We start from the raw sequence: 27,180 nt of genomic DNA, 5'->3' as shown, positions 1-27,180 counted from the left end.
ATGTGTGTGTGTGTGTGTGTGTGTGTGTGTGTGTTGTGTCTAGGTAACGGACATTGAATTGCCATGGTGAATGAAATAGCCTTGCATTGCCATACCTAAACTAAGGAGTTTGGTCTAAATGTGAGCAGAAACACTAAAGGCTACTGGAACTGGGAACAACTTAGAGCTAGCATAGATGCCTCAAATGGACCTTTCTGTATGCATATGTGTAAATATGTGTACAGATGTGTAGGCTGTTCACAGAAAGGAAAATATGTTAGGGATAGCCAGATTATTGCTTTAATTGCTTTAATTGGCCCAACTTATTTTAAATATATATATTTATATAAAAGAGACTAAAGAATAAAATGTTCTTGCGTTACACCTGAATCGGAATGGATTTCTTTGGGAATTGGGAATTGCATTGTGTTTAAGTTTAACAGTCATAGACGTATTCTTAGAGGAGGCTACTCCAGATTAACCTGACTCCGCCAGATGGATGCTTCGCATTTGCTCTGCATGTCCATCTGGGAACTTTCTGTTGGAGAACTTTTGGGAAGGGGCGAAAATACTGGTTAGCTGATTGGATAAACCATCTCTCTATCACCACCTATGTTGGTTATCGACAGGCCAAATCAACCAATCAGATGAACAAAGTGTTCTTCTAATGCCTTCATTTAACATACAATTTAAGCAACACCAAAGAGTTTTTTGTACCTTAAAATAATGTTTCCAAAATCGTTTCAGTGGTTCATCAACTCGTAACAGGGTGAACGGCACTTTCTGCATTCGCTTCGCGGCCCTCTATCGGCTATAACCGCACTATGTAAGTTTGCCAGATCGGGTAGCGGATCTGTAGTTCGATGGAATGAGACATGAGAAACTACAAATTTGACTTGCATCTGATGTCGCAATACATCGTAGGCTACTTTCATAAAATCATGCAACATATTCTACCTTGTCTGTGGACATTGTTATTTGCAAAGCCGCGCTGGATAAACAAATAGGCTAGTGCAGAGGAAAAGTTCTTTGGTGTTGCTTTAAGTTACGTAACGTAACTAACGTTAACGTTTTTAAACTTACCATTTGTATGTGACATGAACCTCATCACGACAATCCCCACCAAGTTTTTCATTCATTGAATGAATTTCATTTCATTCATTCCTCCCAGCTGCATGGCTGAGACTCATAGCTTCACTGCTTCCCCAGGAGTAGGCTACTTTCTAATTCAGATAAAACATGCGTGATAGCTACGCTCATCTCATCTGTGGATGCCGTCATGTTGTTTGTTGCGTCACACCTAAACCCGCCTCAAAACCAACGCTGATTGGCCGTTCGTTTGGTGAACTGGAGGATGCCAGACTGCGAGTGGAAAGCTGAAGCTCGCGAGATCAGGATGGTCTCACGAGGCTAACTCTAGATGTCTACACAGTGATTGCCTATTTTCTTCTCATCGCTGCTCTTCTAATGTCTTGAGTTGACATAGAAAAATATATAACACCTCAGTCACGTGCACACACACACACACACACACACACACACACACACACACACACACACACACAAACACACACACACCATCTCCCTGAGGGCCAGTGGTTTAGGCACCCACACTGCCGTTGTTGTCTGGTTGTTCCAGGCTGATGGCTGGTTGGAGGCATTGCCAGGCTCCTTTTAACAAAACTCTCGGAACCTGGCAGGAAGTGCTGAATCAGTGTTGTTCTTTGTGTGGGAGGATTGTATGCTGGGAGAAATTATGCTATCGGACAGGGCTAATTCCGGATGCTATTCTTAAGAAAGTGCCCTTTGGCTTCTGAGGAAGAATTGCAAGGCTGTGTTACCCCTAACTAATTTGTTTTTCTAAATGGTATTAAGTCATATCTCTGCAGTCAATAATATATACATTGAATCTGGGCGTCTCTAAATCAAGTCACAAACAAGAGTTGTTAGGCGGGAATACAATTCTTTAAATCCAATAATTTGGTCAATAATCCAAATAATCTTAAATGTTTTCAAAGCAGTATTGTCAGTATGATAACCACATTTGATATGGTTCCATTTTATTACTACTTTAGGTACCACTGTATGCACCGTAACAGTTGAGGTGAAATTATGCCCTCCGGCACTTTTGTAATAATACAATACCAACCATGACCTAATTCACTTTGTTCTCGGACAGAAATAACCTCTAATCTTGGATTATACCATGATAAATTCACAGAATACAAAATGCCAAAATCTGACATGTGTCCTGGATGATGAAACTGCTCTGAGCTGCTTGTGGTACTGGACTTCCTTTGCAGGGCCTTTAGACCAATGCTGTGCCCATGCCCTAAATAGTACTCTTATAGTTTCTTTTGACAAGAAGAATCTCTTTCAGATCTTCCTCATGCTGGCAGGACGAGTCAAGCCTAAGGAAAGTGAAGATGGCTCTGGGGAGACCTCACATTAAACACTCACTCAGGATACTGCAGGGCCCTTTAGATGTGACAGCAAGACACTGATTGTATCAGATAGCAGGGAAGGATCTTACACAAACACATCTGACAACTGAGAGGATCCTTGAAGGTTTTCAGGTAGTCCATCAGAAGACAATTGGAGATAGAGAACATCTATTATCAACAAACATCTATTACCTACTAGACTCTCCAATAGTGGTGTAGCATTATGCTATCTCTGGTAGACAACCCTGTAGATATCCAGTCTTGTACCTTTATCACTGTCTGTTCACCAGAACACAACCTGCTTATCTGCTCTTGCCCCTGGTAAATGATTAATTGAACAGTAGTGGAGGTAGTTAGCCCAACAGCACCCCCAATCATATAAAATGTGTGCAGAGATGAAGATGCTGTAAGATTCTGTAACTATGTTCAGATATTTGATATCCACCACTTGATATCACTGAAGGAATTTATGTCTTGCCCTTTATGTGTGGTGTAAAAATAGAAAAACACTGTCTGGCAAGCATGTCTAACTGATTGGTAGTTGACTGATAGCTTGACACCGTCAGAACATGTTAAAAATGTATTTTTGTTGATGAGAGAGGCCAGGAAGGCTTTTGTTTTCTCAGAGCATCTTTTTTAGAGCATCTTAGAGCTTTTGGTAACACTTGACGGTATCGACATAAGAACACACACTGTCATGACACATGCACTCTAACCCTAATTCTAACCTCTAACCCTTTGAATTAGACTTAATCTGAGTAACCTGGTGTGAAATAATACTACAGCACTAAGGCCCAGGCTCCACTGGGTTCGCAACTGAAGCGCTCTGTTCACAAAGCGTAAAAATAGTTTTAGAAGACTGCTCTAATTATTTTGAATGTACACACCGCTATCACGTCTGGTATAGCCAGTTCCATTGATTATAGTGCAAGTTAATTGTTGCAGCAGACGCTCAGCGAACAGGACGCTTCAGTTACGTGCCCAGTGTAGCCTCTCTGTAAGAGTTCAAAATAGCTGGTGATAACAGCCTGTATGTTTCCAGGGAGGAGCCTAATTAGAAGAAGAGCGAAGTGATGTAGATGAGGTAGTGTGCAACACAGCCATGCTCTTTGTGCCATAGACATAAAATGCCTCCGTGGCCAGGGTTCAATAGTGTTTAGTGCATAAACTGTTGTTTGTGGTAGTAGTAGTGGTATGTGGACAGACCTCCCCTGCCAGAAATGAAACCAAACACCCATTAATTTAGGATCCTCCAGCATTGCAATTTCCTGTAACCAGAACAGAAATCTAAATGTAAGGCTCGGCATGAAAGTGGAAGGAAAAGAATATACAGAATGTTAGAACCATGGTTTTAAGGGGCTGTTTTTTGTTGCTCACGGTAGCATACATCACTGATAAATCAATGAAACACTGAGTGTGTTTCTTCCAGATGCTGTTTTGGGGGGAACAATGTTGTTTCTGCCACTGCTAGAATACTTGCTTGCAGTGTTATCCACCTCAGATATTACTCTTCAGCATTGATATGCAAGCAGCATCGTCTCACCACAACTGCAAGGTTAAGCATGCGTGGCAGCAAGACTTAGAAACAACCTCTGCTCTCTCTCTCTCTCTCTCTCTCTCTCTCTCTCTCTCTCTCTCTCTCATTGTCTCATTCTCTTCCTTACTCTTTTCCGCTCTATTTTTCACATGATACAGTAAATCTCTCTCTCTCTCTCTGCATATCAATCGCATTCTCTCTGTATATCTCTCATTGTGGATATTTTGTGTTAAGTCATCAAATGCCACATACACATTCTCAAACCCTCAGGTACATTCCCAACTTTAATATATTGTGATAAATATTGCAGCTTTGAAACAAGTGTGTCATAGTTTATGAAAGCATACAGTAGCTGAAATGAGAAGAACTTTGAAAGAAGAATTAGCTTGTGCTTTTAGGATGAATTGTCATATTGCCTTTATGGCACGAGTGAGCATGCTAAGCTAGTGTGGTGGCTCTAGACAGCTGAATTCCTGCCAGGTTTGTTTTTTAATGGTCAAAAGTTTGTGGCATTCTGCTCAGCCACATTACATCCCAACATCTGGAATCTGAGGATTACTGAAAGGACATGAACAGTTACCAATAAAACAGTTATGTTTTTATTTAGTTTACAAGACATGTATTCTTTGAATTCTTGTAAGAATGCCCTCTTTTTATATTTTTAGCACTAATTGTGGCCACAATCAAAGGGTTTGTTTGTTTGTATGTGTGTTTGTGTTCATGGCTTATGTTTCTGTTCATCAGAAAAGTTTCAGTGCTCAACTTTCTAACACTGTCAGTTCTCTTTCAGTCAAGTTCACTTGATGTTAACCAACAAAACGTGTGATTGGACATTGGTTCAGATCGATGATGTCACCCAAAAATGACTTCCCATTGGTTGATATCTCGTGTTCTCTTTCAGAGAACTGAGGTTAAATTCATAACCATTATATGCACAGTGCCTATGCTTCCTCTTGTCCTTTCGTGTCTTTCTAATTGGGTGGCATTTCCTGTTATCCCAAACTGAGAACAATGTTGCCCCTTCTGTTGTTTTAGTCTGCCTTGATGGATGGCAGGACTTTTATGACTTGTTGATTGGCTGACCGCTCTTGACCTAGAACCCTGATTTGTGGCCTTATGTTTTCTACCATAAATAATTTGACGCAGAAAACAGGAAACAGTAATGTAATTAGTTATGTAATTATTTATGTAATTAGCATATGTTTTCAACATACAGCAAATGTATCTAAATATTTGTGTCATGATAGTTCTTTGTTGTTTGCTTTTATTACAAAGACATTGTGCAAGAGAAAGCATTCAGGTTTCAACATCAGACTGTGACTGAATGCATCTCTATGCATTATAATGACTTAAAAGAGCTCACCACCATTTGGAATTTTCATTGAGTGCTGTTGCAATAAGTTGTTAGCAACTGTATTATGTGGAAAGCAACAAAAGTACACAAAATGAGTCATACGCCTTTCAATTATTTGCATATACATCAAGCCAAGAATCCAAGAAGCACATCCAAGAAGCAATCATACTGAACAGCTCACCTATTTACTGTACATTCCTTCTGGTTGCATTTAGTGTAAATGGTTCCTTTGGGCAGGTGAAGTAAAGAAATATCCCTGAGATTTGTCATCTCTAGCTCTTCTTGATTTGAAACTACATTTGTTTTCGCTCGCCCATTCAGTTTAGTCACGAGAGAGCAACAGAATGCAATTCAACATGTTGGTTAGCTAAATTAGAGTTAGTTCCACACTGTTTTACAAATGAATTTGCACATAGCACGTTGGTTGAGTGGGATGTTTGTTGGTTAAACCAAAGGCATTTTGCAGACCATATGGTGCTGAGTAGCCAAATAGAAGGAGACCAAGGCCATGCCTATGGGGCTAACGATGCATCCAGTATGTTTGGTAGTCTATTTCCCCCTCTGTTGGGTTTGCCTCTGTTATTCCTTTAAGACAGCAGTGTCCTTAATGAGCAGCGGCACTCTAAAATGACACTGACAGTTTTGTCTGCTATTCTATGCTCATACTGAGTCAATTTTATCGTACTAATACTAATCGTACTAATAGCTATCCTTTTCTTGTGGTCACACTTTCTGATACTCTGTGTTTTTGTATGCGTGTGCCTGTGTTTATTTGTGTGTCTGTGTTTATGTGTGTGCACTGTGCGTGTGTGTGTGTGAGAGAGAGAGAGAGAGAGAGAGAGAGAGAGAGAGAGAGAGAGAGAGAGAGAGAGACACACACACACACATATTTACAAGCCTTTGTCTATCACATGGAAGGCACAGTTTTTAACTGAATTGAAAGTAATCATGTTCAGTGCAGTTTAATAGCACATAAAGCCTTGGGTGCTCATCCTGATTAATGAAAGGCCCCCGGCCATCCAGTCCCCTGTGCACAGCCACCGCTCCCAGACTGTTGTCTCAGCAGTACCACTGGCCCTTAACCCTGTGTTACACAGACAGAGAGGCTGCCCAGAGGTGTTCTGTGGAGGCTGTTTGTCTTATATAATTATAATATATATATTATATGTCAATAACAAATGCTATTAAATCTCAGAGTGATCTGCTGATGTGTTTTTATAACTGCTGTTGACTATTTTTACTTCTTTGTGTGCAGAGTGCACTGTGCGTGCGTGCGTGCGTGTGTGTGTCTGTGAAGGGGATAAAGGGAGTCTTGTGTGTGGGTATGACCTTAAATGGATGTTCAGTAATGAGACATGAAACTGCAGCCCACTATTTTATGTCCTCTGTAAGTAAACCCACAGTGTAGGTTCTTGGCTTTTCAGACTCCTTCGTAAATTGCAGACACAGATGTTTGTACGCCTGGTTTTTGCTGTTGGTGTACCATGGATACTCAGCTTAATAGCCCTGCAAAGTTTGGCAAGACAGTTTTTTTTTTTTTGTTCAAGAAAAAAGATAAACTGACTTAAACTGGCTTTCTGTGTTGTGTTTGATGTCTGATGTGTTTCACTGTGGTCCTTCCCTCATATATAACTGTGAGAGAGATGGGGAATAGACAAGGATTTCAATAAGAAATAGAGAGGCCTGAACTGAGAACAATAGACATTTTGTTATTAAATGTATTATCTCAGAATATGAAATAAGAGACAACAGTGCTCGAATCGTTATTCTAAATATAGCCCTATGACCTGTTCATTCATTTCCATAGGTCTTGCACACATTTTTATTCTCTGATATACCCAGTCCCAATGATACGCCTCCTTATCCTAGTTTGTCTGTGTGTCTCTTGTCCCCTGAAGCCAGAGTGCACGACCCCAGTGACTGTCTCTCCACACACGGCAGAGATGGTGGCGGGTTTGTGGGTATGTGGGTTCAGGAGGTAGCCTGGTTTCCCCCGTCCCAGCCAAGTGAGCAAGCTCCCTGTCCCAGCAGGGGTTCCCTGTCTTTATCCTCTGAGCCTCTCGCTCTCGCTCTCTCTTGGTCTCAGATCAGACACAATTAGAATATGAAAGTTTTCCACATCTCAGGAGAGTTAATTGGAAGGTTCACCGTCAAAAAAAAAACAAAAAAAAACCTCTCAGACTCAGTCTTTTCTCCCCTTTACCCCCACTCCAAAACCTCCATCCCCTCGGTTCATTTGCCAACCTCAAAATCCCCTCCTTCGCCCCCCTACCTCGCTTTCATCCCGGCCTCAGATCTCCACTAAATCAGCTGGCATCACTCATGTGCCATTGTAGTATCCTCTCTGTCTTCACTTTCTTCTTACTCTTTCCCTTCTCTTCAACCCCCTTTTTTTTACTTGTTTTGTCTCGCTATGTTCAAAATGTTTTCTTAGCAGAAAAATAAGAGTTTTTGGCGATTTTAAATGAAAAAGGCTGTAATTGATATGAGCAGTATCAGGGAAATTGAATAGAAGTTGGAATGAGACCTGAATTTGAGAAGAGCCGTTGTGTGAGTACATAAAAGGGCGGCTTTTCAAACACAGCTTTAATGGAATGTGTTTGAGGTGCATTTAAAGGCATTTTGCTGTGTTCATTTCAGTTTGGAGATAATTCAGGAATTGTTTGAACGAACAATGACCTCTGAATAGGTCAGAGCCACCGGAGTGGACTGCAGTTTCTGCAGATTTTGGAGACAAAGATTTAAAGGATGTTATGTTTTTTTGTGGTGTGTGTGTGTGTGTGTGTGTGTGTGTGTGTGTGTGTGTTTGTATGCCTGTGTGCATTATGAGGAAGCTTTCTAACATTTCTCTTTCATGTTATTTAAACTTAGTTTTATTTCATGTCATCAAACTTTCATGCCATTAAATTCAGATCATCTGGCTGGTACCAAATGCAATTCCATAATTCCAAAACATTCAGTAGATTTGTATGTTGTTTAAGAAGCATTGTGGCATATAGAAGCTTTTCCTCTTTTCTCTTTTTGATAATGGAGACAACTTTGCATTCATCTTCAAATGATTTTGCCAAGAAGAACTCATCAAGATTATTCTGCATGATACAGACACACACCTGTCATAGACATCAAAAGTTCCTTATAGCACTTTGATGTAGAATCACTATTGATTAACATATGCCCGTGGCATTTTATAAAGCAGTGGTTTTATCTGTCAGACTAGACAGATGGGAATTAATGACATGTTGGACTAGTGCAGCATGGTAACAACATCTGTCACATCTTAAACAATGACATAGCCAGCTCTTTTACTTGTAATTATGACATGAAGTACAAGAGGGGAGCTGCTTTCAAGCTCTTCCAAGAGTCCACACTCTGTTCTGAGCAAACATTGTGCGAACTCTTTTTGTTACAGTCTGAGCTTTACTTGATCCAACACCAGTAAGCAGGATGTACCAATCTTTCTACTATATTATGATTTTTCTGTTATTCCTGCAAAGACATAGCTGTGCATTCCTTACTCTCAGTGCCTTAAATGTGGGGCACTAATCCATCGTTTCTATTGGTCTATAGTAGGCCTATTGAACTGGTGTTTCTTAATTTGCTGTTCACAGATATAATCTATACAGTATATCCCTTTCAGTGGTGTTACATAAAGCACATAAAGAACTTAAAAGATAATAATACTCATAAGAACCCTTCAACAAACAATTCCTGCAGTTTATTACGGAGAATTTGCACTTTGTGGGCAATTTTAACTGTTCTCATACTCATAATGTTATTGTGTGATGTCAATTTGATGGAGTATGTGTGCTACATTAAATTGTCCCTGCATAGTATAGACTAAAGAACAAAAGCTTTATGCGTTCAGTCTAAGTGTCCTGTACATGTTTTATTCATAAGGAATACCAAGATGTCAGGTTATCTCATACTGCTCTGCAGAGCTTGTCACAGCAACAGCTTGGTACCAAACGGTGGGAAACATTTTGTTCTTTACTTTTTCGCTCTGTTGCTAAATTGTCACCAGACCAAAGAAGTGTTGAGGGTAATAGGGAGAGAGAGAGAGAGAGAGAGAGTTAGAGAGGGAACGAAATGGGTAGACAATGATAATGATTGGATTATGCTGTTAGTGTCCCTAGGAATCTCATTGAGATACAAAGATGTGAGGAGAGCAGAGGTGACTTTGGTACTTTGTTGAAATTTACCAGTGAAGATCCAATGGAGACACATACTGTATGGTTTTGGCCTTTAAACCCCGCTACACTTGTCAGATGCACTAATAACCTTTATGTAGTTTGAGTATAAGTATAAATACTTTTTTGATCCCGTGAGGGAAATTTGGTCTCTGCATTTATACCAATCCTTGAATTAGTGAAACACACTCAGCACACAGTAATCACACAATGAGGTGAAGCACACACTAATCCCGGCGCAGTGAGCTGCCTGCAACAACAGCGGCGCTCGGGGAGCAGTGAGGGGTTAGGTGCCTTGCTCAAGGGCACTTCAGCCGTGCCTACTGGTCGGGGTTCGTCCGAAGTCCGAAGCGCTAACCAGTAGGCCACGGCTGCCTCCCTGTACTGCCACCATGAGTGCGACCCTCAGACTCAGAGTCATATATATAAGGAGTCTCCTTTGGCTGGCGCTTTTATCCAAAGTGACTTACAGATAGAGCATGTATGATATGGGATTTTATAGACCGATACCAATTTTGATATTTGAGGATTTTAGAAACTGATATAAATGATAAATCAGCCGATATAAATTTTTTTTTTTTTTTTTTTTTTTTTTTTTTTTTGGGCTTTTTATGCCTTTAATTAGATAGGACAGTGGAGACTGACAGGAAGTGAGTGGGAGAGAGAGTCGGGGTGGGATCCGGAAAGGACCACGGGGCGGGAATCGAACCCGGGACGCCGGCGTACGGTGCAGGTGCCCCAGCCAGTCGCGCCACTGCTGGGGCCTAATTTTTAATAAACACAATGTAAATATTGACTTTAATATTTAGCATATTGAAAAGTTCTGATCAAGGTGGGACATTGTGTTTAAATAGGCCTAACTACCTGGTATTCTAATGAAATGGTCTTTGTTCTTATCTGTGATAAAGACCATTGCCACAAGGTCTTCAAGGTATTTACTTTCTGCTTTATGATGGTATTTTTTGTGTTTTTTTACTCACTGTTAATAACATTAAACAGTGTGATACTTTGTGTGATTGGAAAGGAAAATTGCATAATGTAAGAAAATGTCCACACTCTCATATGAACACATTGCCTGTGTTGCGTCTGCGGAACGGCTTCATTGCATGTTGATTTTCATTTTGGCGCCCATGTTCACATGTTACAGCAGCCACACTGCCTCTGCCATGTCTGCGTCTCGGTCACAGTTTGAACCGCACTGCAGCCGTGACCTAGCCTGGCGGGCCATCCTATATCATTGAAATGTATAGTCTGGAATCGAATCATTCACCTGCTTAATCCAAGGGGCGGGCAGAGAATTGTCTTTCAAACTGCGTAGGCATGCAATAGGCCAGCGCTACGACCATATCCGTATCCGGTCGGAAAAACGGCAAATACATCCTTCTTCGAAAGGAATGACTTAAGTGCATTGTGTTGCTCTACTTTCAAAGAAAAGCACAAGTCCAACTCCTCCAAAGTTGACGCCAACGCCGATTCAAACAACCGCTCTTCGTTCGCCATAGCCACCTTCCTTGTTGTTCACCGTCGCAGGATGTCGTTATCCTGTTAAGCCCGCCTTAAGACTCTAACGAAATAGAGCGCTGTGATTGGAGAACATCCACGGTGTTAAGCCAATAGAAATTCCTATGGTTCTATAGACGTACAGGCTGAGCAAATTAATTTGCCGCCGCTAGGGTGCGTCTAGATTTCTAGGCTAGCCGTGACCCAGCGAGAATAGAGAATAGAAGGCAAGAAGGGACAAAATTGACCTCTGTATGAAGTTTTTCCACTTCATGCGAGCGCTTCTGTGCAGAAATGCATCAAAAAGATTGTTGATAGTCATCATTTGTGTTTAAAAGGGAAAGTGGAGCATGCATGTGTACTATAAAGTAGGGGTGGTGTAATAGTAGCTAGCTGGTATGTAGCTGTGCAGTACGTTGGGTAAACCTCCCTCCTGACGCCTTATAAGGGGTTCACATTACATGTGCAAACGACAGCGCTGCGCTATGAAAGCCATTATTTTCAATAGCTTGCGCGCGCATGAGCTGGTCCGCCATTGCGTGAGCAAAGCGCAGCGCAAGTGTCATTTTGCTGCTTTGCCGCTTGCTCTTGTGCGTGTCACAGTCGAAGTTCAACCATGTGGAACTTTGACTGCGTCGCGCTGTAAATCATAGGTATTTTGCGCTGAGCCAGGCGGCAAGCACAACAAAAATCTCAACCAAGAGCATCCTAGTGGCGAGCACAGCGCATGCCGCGACTAATGTGAAGTCATTTATAAGAGTCATGCTAGTAAGAGCTACCAGCCTGGGACTCCAGATCCAAGGTGCTGCTTTTTGTGGGTTCAAGTCTTGGCGAGTACAGGGCTGTGCTTAGCAATTCATAAGGCAGGTTACATTGGTGCGGTGAGGTAGCCAGCTGGTACATAGCTGTGCAGTATGTATGTGCATTGTTTGCTGTGGAGTACTTGTATTATAACTACTTATAAGCATTGTGTGCTGTGGAGCACTTGTCAAAAATGCAGACAAACGCCCACAAAGGAGAACACTAGGCCTACTTAGGTCCGGACAGTGGGCTTGAAATCCGGATGAATTGTCACCCTAGACAAACAATGGCATTATCTAACTCCATCGTTGTGGCTAACTACCTTAGGTACTGTCAGTATGGTTAGAAAATTTATGGTAGGCCTAATATAAGTTACTCGTATAACCGCTTTTATGTTTCATAAATACCCCAACAATCAAGATAGCCCCAACTAGTGCTAATATTATTTTACTGTAATGTTAAGCTGGAAAGACAATACTGGAAATTTAGATGAAGGATCAGTATTTAGCTTTCCTTTACTTAATTTCAAAATAATTTTCGCTGTTATAAACGCCGATTCCAATTTATCGGTCGGGCTCTACTTACAGATTGCAGGACTAGACTCCCTGGAGCAACTTGGGGTTAAGTGCCTTGCCCAAGGGCACAATGGTGGCAGCTGGGAATCGAACTCACAGATTTTCAGGCTACTGCTTGCAAATCCAGCTCGTTATCCTCAACACTACCATGACCACATGGAAATGCCATCTCAGTATCTTAACATTACATGTATCTAAATTGTTTGAGTTGACTTTACAGGATATATTTGCTTTGGCTGGTATGGTAGAGGGTTTGAGATAGGTCACAATTTACCATTCCACTGCAGCTGACCTTATGTCTTGAAATAATGCACAGATCTGAAAACTCACATATCTTTTCCCACTATCTACCCCTCTTCTCTCTCTCTCACTCTCTCCCTATCCCCCTCCCCCTCTCTCTGTTCCTCCTCTTCTCTCCAGATTAGCTCTGTATGTGTATGAATACCTGCTGCACGTTGGAGCCCAGAAGTCAGCACAGACATTCCTCTCTGAGGTAGGGGAGCTAAAATGAGCTATCTCTTCTCCATCTTATTTTTTCTCTCTTATTCACACACACACACATGCACATACACACACACACGCGCGCACACACACACACACACACACATGCACATACACACACACGCACATGCACATACCCACACACACGCACACACACACACACACACACACACACACACACACACACACACACACACACACACACACTCACATACACACACACACGCACATACACACATAATCACATACACAGACAAACAGTCATGTAGTATATCTGCCATATGCAATGGTCCTCTGAGTTGTAGCCAGTGATGCAGAGGCCAGGGCTAATTGAATTGAATCAGTGCTGAGCTGGCAGGCCACCGAGGTCACCCAGCGTCCAGCAAATGGATTGGAGGTGTGTGTGTGTGTGTGTGTGACTGAGTGTGTGTGTGTGTGTGTGTGTGTGGGGTGGGGGGGGGGGGGGGGGGGTTGGTGAAGTCCCTGAGATTAAATGCTACTGCATTGTTCAGAAAGTCCACCATAACGGAGATGTCGTGTAGAGAGAGAAGTGTAGAGAAGTGTAGGTTTCTTATTACAAAGGGCTATATCCTTTGCCATTGTGTTGTTGTCCTTCTCAGGTTTTGTTGTCCATAAGAGCTGATGCAGCACTGCATCTGTAGATGTGAAGTGGTTAGGATAGAGTGTAGGCATTCAGCCAGCACAGAACAGAGGAGACGAGACGAGATGAGATGAGAAGCGTGTCCTCCTTGTTTGAGTTAGGAGGGCCCATTATCTGAGCTGCATTAGCAGTGTGTAAACTGTGCTTTTAACAGGCTGTTATCCACTCGAGCCAGGTTCAGCAGACAGATGTGTTTATATCGGTTGCTCAAACAAACATTCCGCTCAGGAGGGCGGCTTTATTCGGAAAGGGGTTTTGTTTTGACTGCTTGGCTGTTTTGGCCCACCATTAGAAGGAGACTGAGTGTTATTTTATATATAGCAGAACATGAGGAGAGAGAGAGATGAATTAATGGGGGGGACTCAATATAAGTATGGCCAACTCCAGACGGCTGAAGGTGTGTGTCCCGAACGACACACAATACCAAAACCATCCCCTCCATTGTGTCCTTTTCCTCTTCCTGTCCCCTCTCCCTGTGCCACCCACCCAGACACCAGTGGCAGTCAGTCCTAGCGGGTGCAGCAAACAACCCAGCCCTGCCCAGCCTGGCCTGGTCCCAGACGCGAGGGCAGCCTCTCCCAAACAATACTGGCCCTCAGATGGAAGATAATGGGGGCTGTGGGCACGCCCTCTGTGTTTACAGTTATGCTCTCTCTCTCATACAGACACACAGACACACAGACACACACACACACACACACACACAAACACACACACACACACACACACACACACACAAACAGACACTCACAACAAGACAGGCATTGACTCACACAAAAAACAGACACATGGGCAAACATCCGGACATGAAGACACACACAAACACACACACACACACTAACACACTCAAACACGTACCACAGTAGATATGAGGAGAACAAAACTATGATCTCATCATGCGTAGACATCTAAAAAAAAACTCTCCCTCTCTCTCTCTCTTACTCACACACACGAGCGCGCACACACACACACACACACACACACATTCTCCCTCATACTCTCTCATTGCCGTCACTGTGCCAGGCTGCAGGCTGTGCCTTTAAGCCGGAGCAGTGGCCGTCACACAGGTGTGAGTGTGTGGGCAGCACAATGAGGACATTGAGGCAGGGCGGGTGGCCGGTCGGCTCTCCAGCGCTAGAGCTCAGGCACAGGACTGTCTCTGGAGCGTGATGCAATAAATAGCAGCTTAGGGGACAATGTGCTCCTTAGTTCATCCTCTTCTGAATGTCTGTGTGAGCAGGAGATTTCAGCTGGAGTTTCACTTCAGGTGAATTGGACGGTTACAGTGGTTAGGGTTATTAAATGGTTTTTGTTTGCCGCTTCCTGAAGTCCAGATTTACACCTGTGTCTCTGGATAAATTGTAAAGGACTTTTTGAGACGTTTCAGAATGTACAAAACTGTGACAGCAATGCAGCTCATTGTCATAAAAATGAAGGCTGTAGGCAATATTTGCCGCTGCTTGTGAAGAGTTATTCAGGTGTGTGTTTTCTCATCATCTGCTGCTCATCTGTCCTGTAAAGACGAGAAGAAATTGGCAGAAAGACACCTGGGAACATATGCAAGTCTCTTTGAACTGTTCTGAACAGTAAGAACAGAACCATGGCCAAAGACAAATAGAAAGTTATGCAGCAACATTCCTGAATCTCCATGTGAGGTTGCTGGTTGTGCCTCAACATGCATGGCTTGGTGTCGGCTACAGGCCACCCACGATGCACCAGTGGGCCGAGCAACACCCAGAAGTTCCCATGAGGCCACGGGCCTCAGTCAAGGATGGACCTCATTAAGCAGCGCCCGTTTAGCTGAAATGCTTTTGATGTTTGTTTGTTAGCTAATAAAACAGGTTGATTGGTCTGGAAAGTAAAGGGGTAGTTGCCTGCACTTCAGGTGTGTGTGTGAGTGTCTTGTGCTTTGTTTTTAGTATTCTGAGCGATACACACTTGAGAGTTGAAATTCAACAGAAAACAAAATCCATTTCCATAATGACTTATGAATTTTAGATGTCACACACGTTGTAACTGTAGCGCTGGTGTAATACAAACCGAGTGGGAAATGTTCCAGTGAATCGCTGCCCTGTTCGCTTGTTGCCAGATACGTTGGGAGAAGAACATCACACTCGGCGAGCCTCCAGGATTCCTTCACTCCTGGTGGTGGTGAGTGCACATCCTAGCATGCATAGCTTCTCTTCTCCTAAGATCCCCTGTGATCACCTAGCATGCGTATCCACTCTTCTCCTAAGATCACCTGTGATTACCTAGCATGGGTATCCACTCTTCTCCAAAGATAACCTGTGATTACCTAGCATGCGTATCCACTCTTCTCCTAAGATCCCCTGTGATCACCTAGCATGCGTATCCTCTCTTCTCCTAAGATCACCTGTGGTGTGAACCAAGCTGTTATCAATCCACCTTTCTCTTCTTCTTAGAACAAAAATTACATAACTTTTACATATTTGTGTGTTGTCTTCCTGTCGACTAGGGGACATGTTAATGACTGGTCACACTATTGCTTGACTTGTTATTACATTATTAAGTTGTAAAACAATTGAACAAAATTGACCTCTGTATTAATGTAATCATTCATACTCACTGGCCATGTTTGTCTGTCTTGGCCCATTATCTGTTGGCTGCAGTGTGTTCTGGGACCTGTACTGTGCAGCACCTGAGAGAAGAGAGACATGCGAGCACTCCAGCGAGGCCAAGGCCTTCCACGATTACGTAAGTCAAGTCAAGTCAAGTTTATTTATATAGCGCATTTCATACACAGGGGTCATTCAATGTGCTTTACAGAAACAAAAGCAAAGAGTAATAGTAAATTAAAACATGAAATGGCATTTGTTAAAGAATAATTTAAAAAGTAAAGTACATATAGGAACGTTACATATTACCAACCGTCACGTATGTCCAACCTCTTACGTGTATGTGTCACTTAATTTTCATTTCTATACAAACCAAGACGGCAAATTCCTAAAGAAACGCAAGCACCCACACCATAAGTTTATCTAAATTAGCTATGTACCAAAAATTACATTTTACCGTGACTTGAAGAGCTGCAAACAGTGTTGTAAGGCTGTGTGTACAAATCCGCTTGGAGCTCCATTGGAATTTTGATTTGCCGACGAGAATTCTCGGGCTAACCGTTGATGTGCGGTGAGAAAGTTTGGGAATAAGCACCCACTAGCCCAGCACTAACCTCTGAGCGTGGTAAACAAAATTGGATATTTCAGGCAGTAAAAGCCCCGTTAAGAACCAAACTAGATTTTGTTCAAATCTACACACCTATGGCTACTGAAAAATGTAAGGTTCATTTAGCAAATGTTATTTTGAAGTATTAAAAAACATCATTGTTTTAAGAATTTTCGAACGAAATGGTTGGTAATTAGCACGTTTACGATAATATAATTAAAGAATAATTAAAGTGTAACTCCAGCGAAAATTTACCCCAGGGTTTTTTTCTGCATTAAAACACATCAAATAACCTGTGGAGACAGGATTTTTCGTTGATCAACCACTACAGAGCTTGCTCCGGTATTAGATTAGATTAGATTCAACTTTATTGTCATTTAGCAGAGTACAGGTACAGAGCCAATGAAATGCAGTTGACATCCAACCAGAAGTGCAAAGAAGCATTAAATACCAAGTGCAGGTAGAGTATGGTTGTGTATACAATAGAGATTAATAATGTACAGTGTACAGTTGGATAAATACAGGTTTTCCAGATGACATGTCAGAGATAAATATGTATACAGAGTATATATGTTGAGTATAAATAGACATTCTATATAATATGTACAGTATATTGCACAGGTTTATGGGCAGGCTATGGAATATAAAATATATTAAAAACAAATATATATTATATAAATATAATGTATAGTATGGGGTGTTAGCATTGCAAGGTCATAGGTGAAATAGGAGTAAATGTAAACAGGTAAGCAGTGCAATACAGTCAATGTAAACAGGTAAACAATGCAGTAGCGAAAGTAAAAAAACAAAAAAAACAGTGTTTAGCGAAAGTAGCGAAACAGGTAAACTAGTAACAGCTAAAGTGCAAATGCTAGACAGGAGGTGAGGTTTTGTTCAGCAGTGTTACAGCCTCTGGAAAGAAGCTGTACCTGAGCCTGCTAGACGGAAGTAGACTGAAAAGACCATGGTTTGGGTGGGTGGCATCCTTGACAATGGATTTGGCTTTGTTTTTACAGCGTTTATGATATCTGTCGTGGATGGAGGGGAGTTGGGAGCCAATAGTCCTTTGGGCAGATTTCACTACTCTTTGTAGTGCCTTGCGATCAGCAGCGCTGCAGTTGCCGTATACAGAGATGCAGTTAGTGAGTACTGTATGCTCTCAATGGTACAACGGTATAAGTCTGTTAGAATCCTAGGACATACTGTAGGTGTGCTTTCTTCAGGGTTCGTAGAAAGTGAAGGCTGATGCGCCTTCTTCACCAAACTGGAAGAGTTGAGAGACCAAGAAAGATTTTCAGTGATGTGTACCCCAAGGAACTTAAACACGTTCCACCTCAGCACCGCTGATGTGGAGGGGGATGTGTGCCATGCTTTTGGCTTTCCTGAAATCCACAATGATCTCCTTGGTCTTCTGGGTATCGAGTGCCAGGTTATTATTTTTGCACCACATAGCTAGGTGCTGAACCTCCTCTCTATATGCTGTTTCATAAGTCAGAACAGGATTCTCACAACATTCTAACATACGCTATAGCCCCAAATCGCAAACAGTGGATGAGCTAAGGGCCATGAGCGAAACGCTTTCCAAATATAATTTTTTAACCAGTAATATTGTTCAAAACATCACCAAACCTCGTCAGTAGCTTGCTCAGGGTCCCTACACTTAAAACGAAGCACCAACTACATAGTTAGCGAACCCAGAGTTTATTACAGAAGACTGTTAAGAACACTTACCAACTGTCCCCCTACCAGCTCCTCCAACCCAGTATCGCAAGGATTCGTTGTACTGTCACATTTGGTTAATTTATTCTCCGTGCTGGGGTTGGAAGACACAGAGGTTATTTCATGTGTCTGATTTGACCATGGTGCTATTTTGTGTGATGGAAACACAGAAGTAGAACCCTGTATTTGTCCTGGAACTGATTTGGCTCCTCTGTGTTTGTGTTTTTCTTCGAACTTGGATAAGTCTGTATTTTGTCAGAGGTTGTTCAGAATCTTGTTCCTCCTTGGGTTTATCATGATCTGATGAATTAACCATGAGGGATATTTAGTCTTGCAAATGAGGGAAACATGGCTAAGTAAAAGAGGTGTTTCTGGATTGGATGCTGTGATGTTCTTTTCAAGGTTAAGCAGGCAAGGCAAGGCTTGTGGCGGTGCAGTATTGTGTGTGTGTGTGTGCATGTGTTTGTGTGTGTGTGTGTGTTTGTGTGCATGTGTGTGTGTGTCTGTGTTTCTGGGATGGAGGGGAGAGATGGAGAGAGAGTGTGTGTTTGTGTGAGTGTGTGTGTGTGTGTGTGTGTGTGTGTGTGTGTGTGTGTGTGTGTGTGTGTGTGTGTGTGTGTGTGTGTGTGTGTGTGTGTGTGTGTGTGAGAGAGAGAGAGGTTGGTGGAGGTGTGCGTGTGTGTGTTTCTGAGAGAGAGAGAGAGGGGCAGAGAGAGAGGCTGGTGGAGGTGTGTGTGTGTGTGTGCGTATGTGTGTTTCTGAGAGAGTGAGAGGCATCGGTGGAGATGTGTGTGTGTGTGAGAGAGAGAGAGAGAGAGAGAGAGAGAGAGAGATTGTGTGTGTGTATGTGTGTGAGAGAGGTTAGTGGAGGTGTGTGTGTGTGTGTGTGTGTGTGTGTGTGTGCATGCGTGTGTGCATGTGCGTGTGTGAGAGAGAGGTTGGTGGAGGTGCACTGGAGGGATGATGGATTGGTCCCTGCTGAAAGAGGCTCCAGTGAGATGATGTCACCCTCCTGCAGGCTCCACAGTCTCTGAGCTTGCTGGCATGGAAGTCCAGAAGGGAGGGGTGGGAGGGTGGAGGGACAAACAGAGCAACAGACAACCTCGCACGGCCTGCACAGAGATATGTGACCAAAAAGAACATGGTTGCATTCATACATTCCTCACAATTTGTTTAGTAAAGCCAAACTTTGTTAGTCTCCACCATGTATGTTTTTTTTATATGTATTTCTTTCTGATGTGATTAATCACAACGCTGTAGTTGGTTCCATTCAGGTCACAGTTAGTAACAGTGTCATTTTCCTTGGCAGGCAATTTTGATTTTTAATAAGAAATACAAAAGCTGCCTTGATGTCTTCTCTTAATAAAAGTGATTGGCCAGGGTTTGAGCGCAGATGTTTCTGTGATCATGGAAACTGTGGAAAGAGCCACAGTTAGGGTGTGGACTTCTTTTGCTCTTATCACACAGTTTGCTCATGCAGTATGTCTGTGGCCTGAGGAATAGACCTCTTCATGCAAACTTTAGGGACCTTCCGGAGGTTATATAGAAGCTATATGCTAGTCTATATGCTGTTTGTAGCTTCAAATCATTAGATTACAGTGTGTAGACTACAGTGTGTGTGTGTGTGTGTGTGTGTGTGTGTGTGTGTGTGTGTGTGTGTGTGTGTGTGTGTGTGTGTGTTGAGGAGCCACCTCTTTGTACTGTTTGTGATTGTGGCCCACCACAATCCAAAATGTGTGAGCATATTGCACAGTGTGTGTGTTTGTGTGTGTGTGTGTGTGTTTACACGTGTGTGCACTTTGGTGTACACGGGAAGTGCTTCTGTGGGTATGCGGTTACGTGTGTCTCCATGCTTGTCCATGATTCATTCGCCAGCGGAGGTGTAGCATTCCAGGAAACCTCCCAATGAAGATAAAAGAGAAGACAGAGAAATGAACTGTCAAGTCTTTATTGATTTCCACTGTTGAAGTTCTGCCATTTTCAGGCAGGAAATATCATTTACAGCTCTGTAAGTGCCCTCTAAGTCCCTCTCCCGGAGCTAAATGAGCAAAGCCCATCTGAATGGGCCTAGTGACTCATAAACACTGTCTACTCTTACATCCTCTCCTGCTCGCTGCTTGGTGCTTGGTAAAGCCCCAAATAAAGACTGATGTTGGAAATATTGTTTTTTCCTGACCTTGGTGGTGTAAGATGGACACATGAATGGCCACAAATTTAAGGGTCAAATTTGATGGGAAATTAAGATGGAAACTGTTTATATTAGATTTTTTTGCCCCCAAACAGGAATGCACAGCAAGCTATTGCTTTTCAATCGGTACAAAAATTTAAGAATTTCCCACAGTTGAAATTGTGGGTTACAGTTATCTTTAATAATCTCAATACATCTGCAGTCATGGAAATTATTATTATTTTTTTATCAGTTTTATGAAACTGAAGCTGACCCCAATTTTATCTGCAATTTTTTGAGAATTCTCACAGCAGTTCCAGTTCAAGTCAGCTACCCTTGGCCAAAATCATCACAACTACAGCTTCTTCATCGTCATCTGTAGTCTTTACCTTGATTACTCTGTTCTGCTTGATAGTATGTATAAATAAGCATATTGTGACGTATTTATAAGGTCAGCAGTCATTCAAACACAAACAAAAGCAAAACTAACTCAGTTCCTACCCTTCTGGATCTCACTTTTAGTTAGATCCACACCCAAAGCTTCATATAAACAAAGACATCTGTCTCAGTGCCTCATTGTAGTAGTCATGATCAAGGAGCTGAACGCACCCAATAAATCAAACGAGGGCTAATCAGAGAAGAATGGGTTCACTTAAGTATAGCATATGATGTACAATGTTTTGAGAACATTTACAAGTTACAGTTGCCACCAAAAACAAGTTAATAACTTTCTTTCACTCGTAATTAAAATCTAAATATTGCTACGCTTCGACATAAACTACATAAGGAGCTAGCCACTCACTTACACAAACCCCTTGATCATATTGTGCTACAACATAAGTAGCTAATGTTTTGAGTCTACGGGGTTGTGTCAAATAAGAGTTATAATAATAATAATAACTAGATGTACCGCAGATCGGTACAAAATATGACCGCCGCCCAGTCCAGCACATTTTTTCCACAAAAAGAAATCACGCTGAAAGGCCTATATGATTCTAACTGTCTCACTAAATTGCATTATCCACACTCAATTCTCACTGGTATCTGCTAGACAACAAGTACCAAAACATGATTAGTTCATAGATTTCACATGTAAAATTCATTTTATACAACCCCACCTCCATCTTGCCTGTTCATAATTATGAGAAATTCTTGATTGTTTGTGTTATGTTTATGTTATGTGTGTGTGTGTGTGTGTGTGTGTGTGTGTGTGTGTGTGTGTGTGTGTGTGTGTGTGTGTGTGTGTGTGTGTGTGTGTGTGCGTGTGTGTGTGTGCGTGCCTGCGTATGTGCCTGTGCATGGAAGCGTACATATGTCTACTGTGTGAGTATGTGTCATGATTACTGTGAATGTGTGTGTGTGTGTGTATCTGTTTGTGCACATGTGTGCACATGAACTGGGCTAACATGACCCCTGGAGGCAAATATACGGAAAAAATGGTCATCCTAGGCCCTACAGTTCTCAAGATATTCACAGAGAACTGTGTCTGGCCTACCCTCCTTTCGGGGGGTCCAGTCCAGCGGGGGGGGGCTACAGATCAAAACGAAAAATGACAGTTCCATGCTATCCATGTGGGGGTACATGCCCACCAAGTTTTGTGTACCCCGGTCTTTCAGTGTCCCGGGAATCCTTGTTGGTGTACGTCACTAAATGTACACATAAATTGTTTTATTGTAAGGCCCCCCATGAACGAAAGTACACAAAACTTGGCATGCATTCGGAGGGTGTCATAATGATCCTACACTTTCAATTTCGTGCAGTTTTGACCATGTCAGCCAGAGATATTGTGATGAAAACACCTAATTTTTTGCTTTTTAATTTTTAACTAGGTGGCGCTATACATGAAATAAGTGGTAATGGGATGGGTTGACATGGCCCTTTGAGATCAACATACAAAAAAAAGGTGGACCTCCTAGGCCCTACGGTTCTCGAGATATTCACAGAAAACTGTCTCCGGCCACCTACAGGCCAGTTGGTGTATAGTAACATAAATGAATTTATTGTGTGGCCCCCCATGAACGGAATTCCACGAAACTTGGCGTGCATTCAGAGGGTGTCATAATGATCGATCCTACACTTCCAATTTCGTGCAGTTTTGACTATGTTAGGTCACAGATACCTGCGATTACAACACCTCATTTTTACTTTTTTGTGTTTAACTAGGTGGCGCTATACATGAAATTAGTGGTTATGGAATGGGTTGACATGGCCCCTTGAGATCAACATACAAAAAAAAATGGTCCTCCTAAACCTTACGGTTCTCGAGATATTCACAGAAAACTGTGTCTGCCCTACCCTCCTTTCGGGGGGTGCAGTCCAGCGGGGGGGCTACAGATCAAAACGAAAAACGATGGTTCCATGCTATCCATATGGGGTTACATGCCCACCAAGTTTCGTCTACCCCGGTCTTTCAGTGTCCCGGGAATCATTGACAGAAATTTGGACATGCGAAAAAGAAAAAAAAAAAAAAAAAAAAAAAAAAAAAAATCTGACTAAACCTATATGACCGCCGCTTCGCTGCGTGAAGTGAAGTGAAGTGCTTTGACATAGTGCAAGTGGGAGGGAGTTCCAGAGTTTGGGGCCAGCCACGCTAAAAGCCCTGTCACCCATGGAACGGAGATGTGCAGTGGGGGTGGATAGGAGGTGGGCATCAGTGGAGTGTAAGGTGCGGGTTGGTTGGTATGGGGTCAGGAGGCTTGAAAGATAAGAGGGTGCAAGATTATGTTGTGCTTTGAAGACAAGAAGGATGATTTTAAATTGAATTGAGTACAGGGAGCCAGTGTACTTGATGGAGGATGGGAGTGATATGTTGCCAGGGCCTGGTACGGGTGAGAACTAGGGCTGTCACTTTTGTGAAAAAATGCTGTTCGATTTTTGAGACATAAGTGTTAATTTAATCGTTTGTAAAATCGATTTTATAATGTCTAAAGACATTGACGTTTCCGTTTTCAATACCAAATATAGGCCAATCCACAAACAACTAACAGTCATTAGGACGAATGTAAAGAGGGCGCTTGTAGACGCAAGCCAGCAATATTCCTGATGATTTATTGGCGTGAAGTTTCGTGCACAATGACAAACAGGAGTGCAACATTTCTCGAAAAACAATAAGCAGAGTGGACTGCCATTACATCCGTGACAAACATTACTGCAGGCTTCAACGTAGCTGTGTCTGTGTTTACGATTAGAAATGTCAAACAAATTTCGCCTACGTAGAACTCGATTGCACAGTTTGCATAGCCTACCGCTTTGTTCTTCTCCATAGTTTGATATAGCAAAAATCCGAAGTACTTCCACATCGAACTCCTAAAGTTATTAGGGCCTATCCATAGATATATACATATATCTATGGGGCCTATCACCATATCACTCGTCTCTCTCATGTCGCACAGACTGATGACGTTGTGCTCCATTTTTTGGCAAAACACGAGCAGCACAGCAGCTGATTGAAACAGCTGTTTCCTGTGCGTAAAATTGGTGGGAATTCCTTATATTCTTATATTCTTGTTTGTGAATTTTGTTACATCTATCCTTTTTATTTGTTTAATTCATTTACAATTAATAGTTTACATATTTGGTTAAAATCGATTCCCTATTTTAGTTTTCGAAACTTGTGTTGTTTGGTCCAATCGATTGTGCAATCGATTTTCGAACGTAAAGTGACAGCCCTAGTGAGAACTCTTGTAGGAATTATGTATGTATTGTAGCCTGTCTAATCTCTTTGCTGAGACACCAAAGCAGGGCATTGCAGTTGTCAAGTCTGGAGGTTATGAAAGCATGAATGAGAGTCTCAGCAGTGGTGGGGTTAAGGGACGGGCGGAGTTTAGAAATGTTTTTGAGGTGGAAGAAGGCTGTTTTAGTGATGTATTTGATGTGAGAGTCAAAGGAAAGGGTAGAGTCAATTATGACAACAAGGTTTTTGACTTCAGAGGTAGTGGTGGTGAAGTAGCCAGGGATGTATGACTGTGATTGTTTGAGCTTTTTCAGTACAGATGGTGTGGCAATGAGTATGGCTTCTGTCTTCTCATGGTTTAATTTGGGGGAGTGTGTGGGAGGGCTTAGTGTGAATTCCCATAGGGCATGAGCAGTCAGGTGTTCTTGGAGTTGTGTGGTTACAGTGCGCTCAAGGAGTTTGGAAATAAATGGCAGGTTGGAGATGGGATGGTAGTTTTTGAGATCATAAGTACGGTAGCTGCTCCAGTTGTTAGTTTCAGGCTCTATAACAAGAAACAATCTAGTGTTTTACCAAGTACTGTACTGTACTGTTTAACTGTCTGTACACTCAACACGAATGTGAATACAAGTCACAGTTCACTACAACGTGAATCTTTTCTTCCCCCGCATGTCACGATAGCACACCAATTTTTGTGGCAGCATGGTTATCATTCTTTGGTCCACACGTCTCAAGAGGCCTTTTATACCCAGTGCCATCTCTCAACACTCACCCACCCATTCACTCCATCTCTGAATCTGTGTCACCGTTGAGTGGCACGGCACGACACGGTGTGATAGGACGAGGCCAAGTGCTCTGACGTCCACACACTCGTCCTCGCCGCTTTGTGATGGGGCAGAGCGTTTCACACAAACACGAGCAGATTAAACACAAGAGACAGAGGCTCACGCCAGCATGAAATGGCTTTGGAATATTTTTGCGGGCAAGTCGAGCATGTTAATGAGAATTTCACTCCTTTCTGTGCCGAGGCAGATATTTGCACTCTGGCTTACATATTTATTTATTTTCCCTGTGCTTTTGCGTTTGTTTTGGTGAAAAATGTCAGTCTTAGCTTGTTCAGCTAGTGTGGGCGATGCTGATATTAGGGATGTCATTTTCAGTGGTTTCTCATCTGATACATAATCAGAACAGTTATTATTAGATTAGAATTATAAGATGACATTGCACAGATAAGCACAGAATTTCAAGTCAACAACACTTTCTTTTGACTCTTTATCTCTCCTTGTGTCCTGTCATTCTCATTCTCTTTCTTTCCTTCCTCCTCTCTCTTTCCCTTTTTCCTTTGCTTTTCAAAATTCAAGGCATATTTACTGTGAAAGTAGACTGAAAACTTTGGCTTTTTTTATTTTTTTTATACTGTTTTGATTTGCGGCAATGGGAAACAAACAAACACACACACACACACATACACACATGTACAAACTCTCACACACACAGAAACTGGCCAACACAAACAGTCACAACACACACACACACACACACACACACACAGTTTTTTAGGCTGCCTCTGTAATAGCTGTCTGGCAGCAGTGTGGAGACAGTAAGGTGGGAGTTGGGAGGAGTGGATTGGCCAGGGCTGAGTCCTCTGCGGTTCAGCTCAAATCTGTGGCTGTCCTTGAGTGACCCTTATGGGACTTGCGCTTGCCGCCGCCTCTCCCCCCGCTGGAGGAACTGAGCTCTGGGGAAAGAAACTGTTTGTGTGTGTGTGTGTGTATATGTGTGTGTGTGTGTGTGTGTGTGTGTGTGTGTGTGTGTGTGTGTGTGTGTGTGTGTGTGTGTGCGCGTGTGTGTGTTTGTGTGTGTGTGCGTGCGTAGGCCCAGGTGCTGGTGCTGTTCCACCGCCATCTGCAAGTCACAACATGACTCAAGGAGACAGACCATGCCTGTGGGCAGGGTGACATCAGTACAGGATCGTATTATGCACCCCACACAGTACAGCAGCATAGAGTTCATGGTCCACACACCTACACACACACTCACACACACACACACACACACCACACACACACACACACACACACACACACACACACACACACACACACACACACACACACACACACACACACACACACACACACACACACCACACACACACACACACACACACACATATATCACAAAATAAAATGTCCTGTCTCATGCGTAGAATATAGGTACATGAGTGAAAATGAGAGATACCCATCTCTGTCGTGGCTTGAGCTTCTTTTAACATATCTGAGGCCACACTAAAGGAGGTAATTACAGATGGCGGAGATAGGATGGAGTTGATTACAGTAAAACTGTGTGTGTGGGGTGGGGTGGTGGTGGTGGTGGGGGGGGGGGTTGGGTAGAAGTTTATTTCACCAAGGGGTATAGCAATCCTGTGCCCTGCTAATCCTGGTTGCCATGCTAAATGTGTTGTTACGGTGCAGTGCATCTCCATGTGAGACTGCAGTGAACTTGTTTGTGTAGCCCTGCTGCATTAAACCATGACACTGTTTTCTTTTTGTATTGTAGGAAAGCGCTATGGTGTGAATCAAGCATCAAGCCCCTTGATATGGCAGTCCAGTGTTAGTCGGGGGTGGTGGCTGTTTCTGGTGCTGTTTGTGTGTGTGTGTGAGAGTGTATCTGTGCATGTGTGTATGTGTGTGTGTGTATGTGTGTGTATGTGTGTGTGTGTGTGTATCTGTTTGCATGTGTGTGTGTGTGTGTGTGTGTGTGTGTGTGTGTGTGTGTGTGTGTGTGTGTGTGTATCTGTGTGCATGTGTGTGAGTGTGTTTGTGTATGTGTGTGTGTGTGTGTGTGTGTGTGTGTGTGTGCGTGTGTGTGTGTTTGTCAGGATGCCTCACAGGGCAGG

General features: G+C 42.6%; 1 protein-coding gene across 1 annotated transcript in view; it reads left to right on the top strand.

Moving 5' to 3' along the window:
- The window catches only part of ssbp2a (single stranded DNA binding protein 2a), a 47,708-nt gene that overhangs the window by 4,607 nt on the left and 15,921 nt on the right, over positions 1 to 27,180 (top strand). Inside the window, exons 2-4 of the mRNA XM_076269491.1 lie at positions 12,798 to 12,870; positions 15,629 to 15,690; positions 16,170 to 16,254. Of these exons, the coding sequence (XP_076125606.1) occupies positions 12,798 to 12,870; positions 15,629 to 15,690; positions 16,170 to 16,254 (220 nt within the window). The remainder of the gene's footprint in view (positions 1 to 12,797; positions 12,871 to 15,628; positions 15,691 to 16,169; positions 16,255 to 27,180) is intronic.

This window comes from Alosa pseudoharengus, unplaced genomic scaffold, assembly GCF_046254945.1.
Source record: "Alosa pseudoharengus isolate Yale_2024_CS ecotype anadromous, Long Island Sound unplaced genomic scaffold, YU_APseudo_1.1 YU_APseudo_1.1_scf_6, whole genome shotgun sequence".
NCBI lineage: Eukaryota > Metazoa > Chordata > Actinopteri > Clupeiformes > Clupeidae > Alosa > Alosa pseudoharengus.
This window is presented reverse-complemented; position numbering and strand designations above follow the sequence as displayed.